Source organism: Poecilia reticulata, linkage group LG19, assembly GCF_000633615.1.
Source record: "Poecilia reticulata strain Guanapo linkage group LG19, Guppy_female_1.0+MT, whole genome shotgun sequence".
In the NCBI taxonomy this organism is placed as follows: Eukaryota; Metazoa; Chordata; class Actinopteri; order Cyprinodontiformes; family Poeciliidae; genus Poecilia; species Poecilia reticulata.
In genome coordinates this window covers 6474036-6486944 of record NC_024349.1, presented here as the reverse complement: position 1 = coordinate 6486944, position 12909 = coordinate 6474036, and the positions used below count along the sequence as shown (strand labels likewise).

The window sequence follows — 12909 nt, the reverse complement described above, 5'->3', positions numbered from 1 at the left end:
GAAGAAAGAGAAATATCAAGAAGGCAACAACAGGAGGAAAGAGAAATATCATGAAGGCAACAGCAGGAGGAAAGAGAAATATCATGAAGGCAACAGCAGAAACTGAGAGACTTAGATAGTGGTGAGTTTGATTAGTGACAAGAGACAGGTGGCTGATTGAAAACAGGGTGCAGCTGTGAGAGAAGGAAAACATGGAGACTAACACAGAAGGGGCTGAACAGAGTAAAACAGATTTAGAACTGAAGGGGAAAAGCCTGACAAATCTAAACGATAAACACAAAAATGCAAGAAACACACCAAGAACTTACAAATGAAACTAAACAAAGCGAGACCTGTTCAGCAATCACAGGTGATGCAAACACAAATGAAAACAAAACACCCGATTTTTACTAGCTACATTTCTTTTTTAAGAAAACTTTGGAAACTTCCACTTCACAATTATGCACTACTTTGTGTTAGTCTATTACATGAAAGCTTTTGTAACCGTAAAAGTTGTGTGAGTACATAACCCTATTTATTTGCATATGCTTAGGTAGCCTGTTTTTATTACTTAAGCTTTTTAAATACAACCGTATTAATCCATCATATCAAACACAGAGCAGCTGAATAAAAGTCAAGCTATTTGGTGCAAATTTTGTCCCACATCTGCCATGTTTTCTGTTTTCCTGACATGCTCCATTTGTTCTGTTCAGAAAGCCAATAGGATCAATACTTTCTTCTTGTTTAGGAAATGCCATAAAGGCATTTGGTAACGGTACTGATGTTGGAGTATGGCAGCCTCAACCCCCCATTCAACCCACTGTGGAGCCAAGCATCACTCGTAGGGGTAAAGCTTGGACGAACAGCGTTGTGGACGTCCTGACAGACGTGAACCAACTGGGCGCCAATAGTGACTCGTATCACATTTGTGGACCCTTGCAGGTGAGTTTTGAGAAGAAAATCTTAAATCTTGCTGTACAGAAACATTTAAATCTATTTCTGCTGAAATGTTTAACGAAAATGCTTGCAAAACTTTAGAAACTTCCCCGAACTTGGAAACGAAAATGCCTCATCCCAACTTCAGACCTTAGGAGGTCACCAAGAAATCCATTCAGAGCTTCAGTTTGACTGTCAGATGTCTGAATCTGTCACTGAGATAGATCAGCGAAGGTTTTATAACGGCATGCACAGAATCCCGCCTCCTGGGCAGAAAGTGGATATGTCAATGTGGAGTCACATTTTCAGAAGCTGTCACGTCAAAGCTAATTGGATGCCTCGGTAACCTCAGAAATGGCCTGGAGGTTCAGTCTGTTTGTGACAATGTTAGTGTGCAGGCAGGAGCCAAAGCCAAAGGGATCTCCCTCATATTCCCCGCCTCAATACTGGAAGGTCAGATATTGGAAAGGACACTAGACTAGATTTTTTTTTTTTACTTGTTCTCACTCATAAGTGCTCTTACATGATCAAATTAAAAGTGTCTGAATTTTCCCAAACTCAAATTTTCAGTTGCTATTTAGTACATTTTTAAATCCTAAAACTTCTGAACTGATGGCAGAGAGAGGAAGAGTTGTATGGCAAGATAAATTGTCATATAATCACAGTTTATCAGTGCCTAATAGACACAAAGCATCTTTAAAATCTACTTAAATGATTTCATGTTCTTAAGTCTTAAGTCACCAAACTAACAAAGCCATGACAAGTGAGTGGCATTTTCTATTTATTTTGTTTGTATCTTGTTTGCAAAGAACTAAAAAACAATAATTGTCATGTTTTATTTTGCGCTAGATATTTCTTAGTTTAGGTCTTAATTCAACTTTGTTTGACATTCAGTTTGTAGGTCGTTGTAAAAGTCAAAGTGAAGAAAAAACCTTTCTGTCTGTACAGTGCTTCCATTACTTGCACAGATATAGTGGATCTCAGAATTGTACGAACACCTCGTTATACAAATCTAAGTTACAAAAGATCCATCCATCCATTTTCTTTACACCCTTGTCCCTTAGTGGGGTCAGGAGGTGCTGGTGCCTCTCCAGCTAACGTTCCGGGTGGGAGGCGGGGTCACCTGGACAGGTCGCCAGTCTGTCGCAGGGCAACACAGAGACACACAGGACACACAACCATGCACACACACACTCACACCTAGGGGCAATTTGGAGAGGCCAATTAACCTGACAGTCATGTTTTTGAACTGTGGGAGGAAACTGGAGTACCCGGAGAAAACCCACCATGCACAGGGAGAACATGTAAACTCCATGCAGAGAGACTGGGGCCGGGAATCGAACCCAGAACCTTCTTGCTGCAAAGCAACAGCTCTACCAACTGCGCCACTATGCAATAAAAGATCACAATGATTAAAGAAAAGATTAGACAACAATATTACAAAAGCTAGAAGTTTGTTTTTCTTCCCAGTACTGGTTCATGTGACGGCAATCTCCTGGAACAGGATTCCAAGACAGAAACCTTTACTTCAAAACATTCAGCCAAGGCTAAAATTCACCCTAAAAACCATACAGATGTGTTACAGTCTGATGGAACTAAAACTGAACTTTCGATAAGGAGGGGAAGCAAAGAATCAACGCTGCACGTCACCATGTAGCATCATGCTCTAAGGTTACTTTTGTTCAGAGTTAACTGGGCTTTTTCTATAGATCTTTCTTTGTTAAACATGAACAGTTCTATATGTTCATCAGTTTTGATCTATAACCTTCATTTGGTTGCAAGAAATATGGCCATGAAAATGGATTTTGCTTTTCAGTATTACAATGGGACCAAACATGCATCCAAATGAATGAAAACCAGAATAAAATGAAAGCTCTGGGTGACCTAACCAGAGATTAGAGCCAATTCTGACAGAAAATCTTTTGCAGTCACCTGAAGAGGTATGATGACGAGAGGATGATAGATTTGGAGAACGCTTGTAAGATGGAATGGATAATTATTACCAATTATTAAGGTGTGATAAAAGATTGAATGCTGAATTTCAGTCCAAAGATGGAACAAAGTATTAGTTTGAATCCTTATGCAACCAGGTGATTGCACCTTTATTCCCCCCTAACAGATTTGCATATTTTTCAGTTGAGCTGTACAACTTTTAATGTCACATTTTAATGTCACTCTATTCTACACCACCAGAATCTGGCATTTTAGCAGAGGTATGTGCGCTTTTAAAACCCACTGCATCACGTTAAGACTTTATTTTGTGTTTCACAAGCATTCAGTTCCCTGAATTCAAAATGCTACGTATATTCACTGTTTTTATTTGTACTTAATTTTGCTTAACTGTCTCAGAATCCGCTGCAACCCCTTTGGACAGATTTTGGCTCGATCAACACGCTCACGATATCTGCTATTCTCTCCTGATAAATACTTTGGGGCTTTTTTCTTATAAATGAGATCATATCACAGAGCCTCCTCTAACCGAAACAATCTATCATATTGGCTTTTAATAGCGATAATATGATTTATCACCCGTAAAGCATCCTTTAGGAGGAAAGACCTCCAATACAGCAATTAATCATTCTTCTCCATAACCCTGGTTTGTAGGATTCTTTCTGCTTAAAAATCATGGAGTGTTTATTCTGTTTCCAAACCATCGCAGATTCCCCTTATCATTTTCTGCACCCAAACACTGCAGCTATGAGGTTGTATTTTATTTTGTTTATCTATTTGTATGTGCAAATACAGTTTTGTTTTATATATATATGTATGAATGCAAAAGTTCTGAGGAAACTGAGAAAAGTTGTAACGTAATAAACTGATGTAACCTTGAGCTGGCACAAACAGGCAGAGGGAAAATTACACCAAAAGTTTACACCACCAGAGTTTTGTGGGGATAAAACAGTCTGTGGTTTGTACCGTATCGTTTTTCATCGCCCTCAGTCGGGCTGTGGAGAACTTAATAAAAAACAGAAATCAAATTTAACGCGTTTCTACCGCCTCACTTGTTTTCTTTTTCTCCCTTCAAGGTCCAAAATCTGGTCTCAAATCAAACAGCAAAAGCAGCTTTTTGTCCGGTAAGACTCGTTTTATTAAGCGCTTGAAGGTTCCATGGTTCCCATAAGACCAAACAATCCTGGGTCTATATTTATTAGTTTCAGTTAAAAAATGAAGTGCTACATTTCATTACCTATATGCGTCTAAGCAGTATTTTAACTGTTATTTGAGCTGCTTCTGCTTTTAACTTCTCAGCATCTTCAATTATTGCATTCTTTGACAAGCATCTGTGGGTTTTAAAGAAAAGCTTGGTTTTTACTGGATTCTGTTAACCTTTCCTTAATAAGGTGCATCAAAGTAAAGGGGTTCATGCCAGGATTTTTGAAAAGAACTGTGAAAACCATTTATTGTTTTCACTTCACATGAAATCCCAAGAAAATAAATTGAGCTTTCTGGTTGTGATGTAGAGAAAAAGTGGTGTTAATTCTGCAAAACATTGTAAGTAAATGATAAAACTTTCCGTACGACGAAAAACTAACTGATTTGTTTTTTTCCTTCAGAACCACCAGCTGGATGAATCTGGCACTTTGAATGCCATCGCTGGACGTTCACCATCTGAACTGAACTCCTTGCATCTCTCAACTTTAGTCCTCTCAGCGGCCTCAACAGCATTACAGCTCAAAGGTTTCCTGTTTCTGTAGGAGCCAAGAACTGGAGGTCAACCTTTCTGGTCTTAAGACGCAATCAAAGTCATTCTAATTCAGACACTCACCGAACTGGAACCTCAAGGTTTTTCTGAAATCATAGCCACTCGTGGGTCAGATTTGTGAACGACTGTCGCTGAGATGTCAGCTCATTTGCCTTCCAAAGCCCCGTGGAAGTCATTTGCAAAGACTCTGCATATTTGACTGAGTGGAGTGCAGGTGAAAACTGCTTCGAGCATGAAATCATGCATTCTCTGCTTGATTTGTTGCAGTTGAGGGAAAAGCTAAACATGTGGGAAGCAAAAGGGAAAACCGTGGACATACAACACATTTCATACATGCATTGGATTACGATCGATGAGGTCATTCAAACGTCCATTTTGTCTGAAAAATCAAACGACGACAAAGACGAATCTGCCCAAAAAGTCCGCAACAGCGTTCTCTTCTACATGTTTGGCGTTAGGTATAGAGCAGCTCTGTAGATCTGGTCGTCAAGGTGGTTTGTGGCTTTTATCATGTACACCTCACTTTGTGCATAGAAATATACAGGTGCAAACTCTGTTCCAGTATGCTGCTGTTAGCTTGTAAAGAATATTGTCTGTAACATTTTGAGAGTGTAAATTAGTAACAGGTGACTGAGGTCCCTCAGCTTTATCCAGCCTAATTGTGATTTATGAAATGTGATGAGATGTGCTTCTTTTCTCATGTGGTTACAGATTTGACTTTGTTATGTGAATATATTTTGATGGAAACGTGCATCATTTCTCTTAGGTATCAAAGTATTTGTAAACGCAATCCATAGAATTTACAAAGAAAGAAATAAAAAAAAAAAAAAAACGGCACTGGTCTCATCCAGAAATTCGAGGACCACACACTTCTATTTTTTTCCCCACGTTATTATTTCTTTGCAAAGAGCAAAGGGAACAAAGGTTTGATGAATAAACAATGTGTAAATACCCACGAGCAGAGTTAATGTCAAAAGACAAAAGCCAGCAGACATTAATTGCCTGCAATTAGAGCTGGTCTGAAGGGACGGAAAGATAAAAACACATACTTAGTTTGTACTAAATGGATCGAGTTAACACAGACTTTCAAAGAATGTACAACACAATAAAGGCTCATTTCTAAACATCTCTAGCATTTCTAAAAATGCAATGTGTCTGTTGTAATTACTGATCTCTGTTGACAACTGAACAACAGTCTACCTATAATGAATTGATTCAAGATACGAGGTTTTTTGAATAGATTGTTGTTTTGAGTAAAAAAAAAAAAGAAGCATATTATTTAATAATACAGTGCTCTGAGCTTGTTTACATTTTGTCAAGATGCAAACACAAACCTTCACAAACTTTGAGATTTTAAGTGACAGACCAACTAAAAGTAGTGCAGATGTATTAAGTGGGATGGAAAATATTTGTGGTTTTAATATTTTTACAAACAAAAGTCTCTCAAGCGCAGCACACTTTTCTGATACTTATATATACAAGATTTTGATAACCATGAATTCCAGTAACATTCACTGAAGGTTGCTGTGATAAAGTATACGGTTCTGCAAGGCACGATTATTTTTAAAATCTCTTAACAATCAAAAGATAACATTTAATGTTTGTTAAGCATGACAATATAGTAATAATAATAAGACATCTTGGTTTACAGACTCAATAACAGACATATATCCTGGATCATGTCATCCTTCCTCCCCCCCCCCAAAAAAAAGCCACTTTATCTCACCTTCCCATATAGAAGAAACTCCTGTAAAGCAGGATTATAGGATGGCACCTGGCAGACACCCTACTATTGCCACTTAGATCATATCAGTCCCTGTGTGGAGTGACAGAAGCGGACAAGGACGTAACCTGCAGAGGACAGACTCGTCCCTGGACGGGGAGGGGGATGTGTACTGTCACCTGTTTTGGGAACAGTGATGGAATGCACGATCCAGAGAGAAAGCCAGAGATTTATTGGACGTCTCACAGAAACAGAAGGACCAAAATGTCCACCTCATGTTCTGCACAAGAAAGAAATAGTCTGTCCATTTTATCAGATGCTGAAGCAAAGTATAAAGTACTCTAAACGCTTTACATGAAGCACGCAAAACTGCAAGGTGGTAATTGTAATTGATTGCTTTATACAGCAGATTGTCTGGGGGCTGCAGGAGCAAGACTATAAAACAAACAACATACGTTTAAGATTTTTATTAGTAATCGTTTTAAATCTGGTAGCAGTTTTCTTCCCCTTCACTGCTATATGATACTTTGTGTTGGTTTCGCATTAAATTCCAGTAAATTACCAAGGAGTTTGTGGTTGTAATGTGACAAAATGTGAAAAAGGTCAAGAGGAAGACATCTGCGAGCCGCTGTTCGTTTCTGTAACTTCAAAAACCAAAAATTATATAAGATTATACCTTTATGCTTTCTTTTTGCACATTTTTGTCATCTTAAGCCAGCTACAATATTCATGGGATTAAATTATTAGCTCCTGGGCTAATAATTTATAGTTTTTATCTTAGTTTCTAAATTAAAACTGCTTCTCTAATAACTTCAACACATCAAAATCCAATTAATGTTGTCTTACTTCAGGTGATTGATGCCTTGAGACAATCAGCTGACATTAAGCCCATTGTAAATATTATTGCCCTCCAGATTTATTGTTCCCCTGCCACCAAGTTCTGAGCTCGGTAGGTTACAACCCTTCCACACCCATTAAACCACTGCAAGTCTTCACCGTCCGCACGCTCTCCCTTGGCATGGATTAAAGCAGATCTTGATAAAACAGCACAATTACAGCCACGGCACCTCATACCTAATTACTGCACCGCTGACCTCTCCTGCACAGGCAGAACTTCTCTGTGGATTTCAACCTTTTCTATTAACCAGGAGAGCAGAGGCAATTTCATTTTATTACTTTTGGGGGGTTTTATTGTGTCCAAATGTCAGTGTGTGTCTGACTTTTCACAGTAAACAACTGTGAGTTACGTCAAGATACTTTGCTTCATATCTTTTCAAATTTGTCCCATGGACAGAGATAAGAAATAATGGCTTCTTGATTGGATTAAATTGGGATTTTGGAGGAACAAACTTTTTTTTTAAGGCTCTAAACAAGATGGATAAAGAAAACCGATGTAAGACTGCAGATAACCAACAACCTTATGAATCTGTTTTTATCTTGATAGTACAGAATATTATTATCTCCTAAATGGTTAAAATAAAAAGTGAGATTCTTTTTGACAAAAAAAAAAAAAAGATATCAAAACCGCACAATAATTTTGCTGGAAGCAAAGAAAAAGAGCAATAATTTAATTAAAATATGCAAAATTTTAGAAATGTCTTCTGGGCACTGATTTGAACTTTTATTGCGTTATCTAGAAATCACCAAAGTAAAATAGTTCTAGTGAAAACAGCCTCAATTATTAAATTACCAGTTTAAATACTGGCCAAATGGCAACATTTTATTAATATGTAATTAAAAATAAAGTAGCTTTTGAAGAAATAACTCAAATGCTGAGTTACATAAACCCTCTGCTGATACTATTTACCGACCATTTATTCAGACTAATTGTTCCCACTTTAAGTCAGTTAAGATTACAACATTTTTGCCAAAAAATGTAAAGATTTCTTTTTTTTTCCAAAATCAAAATTCACATGCATTTCTTCCATCTTTGGTATTAGCTTTAAAACGGTGTGAACTGGGGCTAATATCTCGTCTAGTCTTCCACAAGCTTCTGATAACAGTTTGCTGTAAATTTGGCCCACTCCGCCAGACAACATATGTTGGTCCATGGCTTTTATATTGTTTACACAATGCTCTGTTGCCACATTCAGCCCACATCTTCATAAAGTTTTTTTATTTAATTTGAGGGTTAATATACACATTTCAACCCAAACATGTTTCCTTCCTGAACAGTACAGCTAGACATTCCTGGGGTTGGTCTTAATTAGCTGATGTTGCTAAACCTAAATAAAAACAATAAAAATACTACCTCTACTTGGGTAGTTTCTAAACCTTTTAGTCTCTGACTGACCTTGGTTGCAGGTCCTCTGATGGAATTTGCTTCCCACAAATCATATTTCCATGCTTTCAAGGTCAGTCCAGATGATTTAAAAGGAAACCCTCTACATGAGAGTCAAAGATAACAAAGTTTACTAAATACATAGACTGAACCCATTGTGAAGTTAATACTTCATAGTCATATTGCTTAATATCACATTCTTCGTCTGTGTATGGTGTGCACCATCATTTAAGGATCTCCTGCTGGTACTGAACGCTCCTGTAGGGCACTAGAAGCTTTTTTCTCCAAGAGCGGCTGCAGCTAATGGGTACAGAATAAGTGAAGATTCCTTAAAGTAGCACTTTGGCCAACTGCCTATATCCTTGCTCAAACACACAGCAGTGGCACTGGGGAAAAAAGGGCATGAACAATCTATAGGGAGTTAATACAATGAAGGACAAACCTCTCCAACAATACGCTGAGCTTGGAAAAGACGAATGCAATACGTTCTTTACTTCAAAATAAACACTGAAAGCACCAAGCTAATAAAAGGTAAAATACACGATGCATCCTTTCCACCAACTGCAAAGTAGCAAAATGTTAAGTTGAAGGGGGAAAGCAAAACAATATACGTGTTAAATGCAGTAAAAAGTATGTCTATGGTAATTATTTTTTTTACTAAATATATAGAAATACCTAAAGGTCAAGTCTTGAATTTTAAAAGTTATTTTGTGAGATTTGGGCTGCAGCGTTAGGTTAGGTTATTGCTGGACTGGAAACACAGGAAAGCTAACATTTTTTTCTATAGTATTGCGTTTGACTGGTATAAACTTAGACAATGCCACACTGCATCGCTATTGGCTTGTAATTTCAAAACAAATAGTAAGGCGAGTTTCCATTTCTTCCCACAAGAAAAAAGAGAGCAAAGGGAAAAAGCCAATGGAAGAACACAATTTCCGAATGACCCCACATTTGTGCCTTAAACATTTATCTCCAGAAAACTTCACTGTTTGTAAAATTGATGAAGGAGCTAACAGATGGTCTTTATTTCCCAAGCTAAAACCAAATGGCTACCATTTCATCCTCAAAGTGCCTAAACTGTCCCAGCTAGCGAACAACAAAGTGGGAAAACATCAGACAGGCAACACTGGCAGATCTTTTATAACAAAGCTAATTGCTCGTACCACCTGTACCTAATGTGAGACCCGACAACAAACCGGAAACCAGACCTTAAACGGATGTAACACCACACCTGACACAGAGAATGTCAACGACTTACAGGTGCCCGACTCCAACCACAGGTACGCGTCATTCATGGTTTCATTTATTAAGCTGAAAGCAGCACAAACCACTTCTTTGGTCAACTCTTTCCTCTTCCTCAGTTTGGTCCGCCTCATCTTCAATACACATACAATATTGTAGTGCTCCGGTTCCAATTTAAAAGGCTTAACGTTACTCATAAATGTCAGGTCTCAATGGAGCTAGCACTGCTCTGACCTAGCATATGTCATTTACCCAGAATGCACTGCAGCGCGAACAGTATGGCGACGCCCGAGTGCGATTGACAATATTTATTTACATTTGTAAAAACTGAACACCCTGCAGTATTTTTACTCTGTTTTTACATCTGCAGCAAATATTTCCCAGTCTACTGTCAAAACTAAATATGGATCCATTTCAGAAAGACAAAAAACATGTAACTTCAACATACTGTGAGAGATGGAATAAAGTTTACTGCAAAAAGTTTTTTTTGTTTCGATATTTTTTCTTTTAATTTTCTGGCATGTTGTCCATCTTTCCAATACACTAGCGATGACTGATATGCAAGTTTGTCATCTGTTTCACAGAACAGCATGAGCCTGATTCCTGTGCAAAGACATGGTTAAAGGATTACTCTACAAACACAAAATAAAAATAAGAAAAAAATACATTAGCTGACATCATGACTTCTGAGACACAAAGCAGGACAATGCCCAAACAGTTTATAAAGATGCACAAATAGAAAAAAAGGGGGGCTGACATTAGAACAAGTGGTTTGAAGTCAACGAGAATGTGCAAGAAAACAGGAATCTGTTAAATACAAAAACAGTAACAGAAAAGCTCCTCACAAGTGTAGCAAACCGATAATTTATTATAGATATAATAGTATCAGGTGACAAGGCCTGAAATTAACAAAAGGTTTTCACCAGTTTCATAAAAACCTGACGGAAAAAAAAAAACAATTGTGAAAGACGACGCACATTTGTTCCAACGAGACACTGTACAGCTGAGAAGCTCCTTCAGATCTTCATGCTCCCATCTGAGCTCATGAAGAGCCAAGGCATTCTTATTATTAGCACAACTCATTGTACTTAAAAGGTGAAATAAAGTTATAGCTTCTTTTTTTTCCCATATAAAACTTACAAAACAAACTAGTAAACAGCTAGAAGAGCAGGACTTCTCTGGAGCAGCCATCCACCATCCCAATCTCAGTTCAAAAGCGTCAAAACGTCCAAAACTTTTCATTACAAACTACAGTAACTTCAGTGTTTTTTCTGTTTATTGAACAGTGACTACACCGAGAAAAAAAAAAAAAACATAACTACATTTTTCCCAAATAAAATGCATCGAACTTGTTCTAGAATTTCATGCCATAATTCAATGACGAATGATTAGTTCGTGGCTCCTTCACGTCTTCATCCGGCATGTCATGAGAAGGGACTCTCTCCTCTGCAGCATTAGTTCATGTATCCCACAGAAAATACAGACTTTAGCTTTTGCTTGGTGGAGGAGTCTTATGCAAACGAACAATTATGCTTAGAAATTGCAGAAAATGCTCAAGTTGTCATGGTTTGCAATATAATTGTGGGTTGTTAAGTTGAGACCTTTTCAAGTCTAAATTCTTTACAACAAAAAAAGACAAACCAGGGAAATCTGAATGATTTGGCACCCAAATGTACCACTTACGGGTGCGCAAAAGAAAAGTACAAAATTATACAGGGTGCACATATTGGACATCTAATAACCGTTTTTGATCATATGAGGAAATTTGGTCAGCTTGTGACATTCCCAAATGCGCATTTACATTTCCTTCATGTTTTGCAAATAAAAAAAACCTTCATCAGTCGTACTTCAATGAGTCGGGATCTGCCGTAATTTGTGGAAAACATGACAGATGTTCGTTAAATGTAGACTGAGCTGTCCGAGCGAAAGTGAAGAAACTGAAGCCCGGCCTGGATCGGTCACTGCTGTGGATTTCTGATGTCGGCATATTCGGAAATGAGGGACTGCGCTCACGCGAAGTGGGAACTGTAGTGGTGAATGTTAGCAGCCAAAACAAATCTCCTACAAGTCACTTAGGCATGTCAAGTCTGTGGAAAGGCTTCCAGCCGCGGGACCTGAGACATGCTGGAATGACAAGGCGGTCGGTCTGATACGTAACCGCCGGATGGAGTCAGACGCAGGTCCCTTGGTGAGCTGGAGGAAGGGCTTTTCGGTTCTTTAAAGCTTGGGACTTGTCCTTGAAATCTAATGGCTTCTGTTGTGAGATGTCTACCAACGCACTGGCGACAATCAGTCCTGCAGTAAAGGAAAACAGAGAGACGTATGAGGTTAGATAGAAAGAAATGTATTTACATTGATCATGTACAACTGAAGAAAACCCAAATAAATGGAAAAGGACAGTGTGATTTCGTTCATTTGGTCAGAGGAGAATTTTATAATAAAGAAGTAAAATGTTGCTCAATTTGAATATCTATACATATACATTTGCTGGTTTGACATTTCCTCTACTAACTATAAAACTTGCTGTGCTCAAACTTTTTACAGTTTCTCTTATGATGTGTTCACTATATGAAGGATTAACTGGTACACAGAGGAAGAAAGACAGTTTTTCTGTATTTTACTGTATTGTTATTTTTTTCCAGAGCTGTGTATAAGTGATATTAGTGTCATTCGGTTGTGGAAAAACAACACAGAATTTATTTCATACAAAAAAAACAACTAAAAACTGTATTTGTTATATGCGTAATTAAAAAAATGTTGGTTCTGCACTTCTTTGCTAAATTATTAAGAGCCAATGCAGAAGGTTGCAGACTCCTGCTTTGGACCAGAAAGCAACAGTTCACTTTTTTCTACCAGACTTTGTCCTTCCACTCAACATTCCAATAATGTGCTATGATATCTCAGATGATCTTTTGTTTCTTTACTAACTGCCAAATCAGCAGTCTTTCATATGACAGTATATCAATAACAACATACTTCTCAATTAATTATTATTTTCTATTTTTCTATCCTCTTTTATTCACTGGTAATGTTATTTTAACTGCT

The 12909-nt window shown here is 37.8% G+C and overlaps 2 protein-coding genes across 2 annotated transcripts in view; one reads left to right on the top strand and one right to left on the bottom strand.

Moving 5' to 3' along the window:
- gfra1b (gdnf family receptor alpha 1b) overlaps positions 1 to 5746 on the top strand; it is a 28975-nt gene extending 23229 nt beyond the window's left edge. Inside the window, exons 8-10 of the mRNA XM_008436696.2 lie at positions 728 to 921; positions 3942 to 3989; positions 4470 to 5746. Of these exons, the coding sequence (XP_008434918.1) occupies positions 728 to 921; positions 3942 to 3989; positions 4470 to 4610 (383 nt within the window). The 3' untranslated portion in view covers positions 4611 to 5746. The remainder of the gene's footprint in view (positions 1 to 727; positions 922 to 3941; positions 3990 to 4469) is intronic.
- Positions 5747 to 10157: 4411 nt separating this feature from the next.
- Positions 10158 to 12909, bottom strand: part of atrnl1b (attractin-like 1b) — a 90006-nt gene continuing 87254 nt past the window's right edge. Inside the window, exon 22 of the mRNA XM_008436729.2 lies at positions 10158 to 12159. Within this exon, the coding sequence (XP_008434951.1) occupies positions 12035 to 12159 (125 nt within the window). The 3' untranslated portion in view covers positions 10158 to 12034. The remainder of the gene's footprint in view (positions 12160 to 12909) is intronic.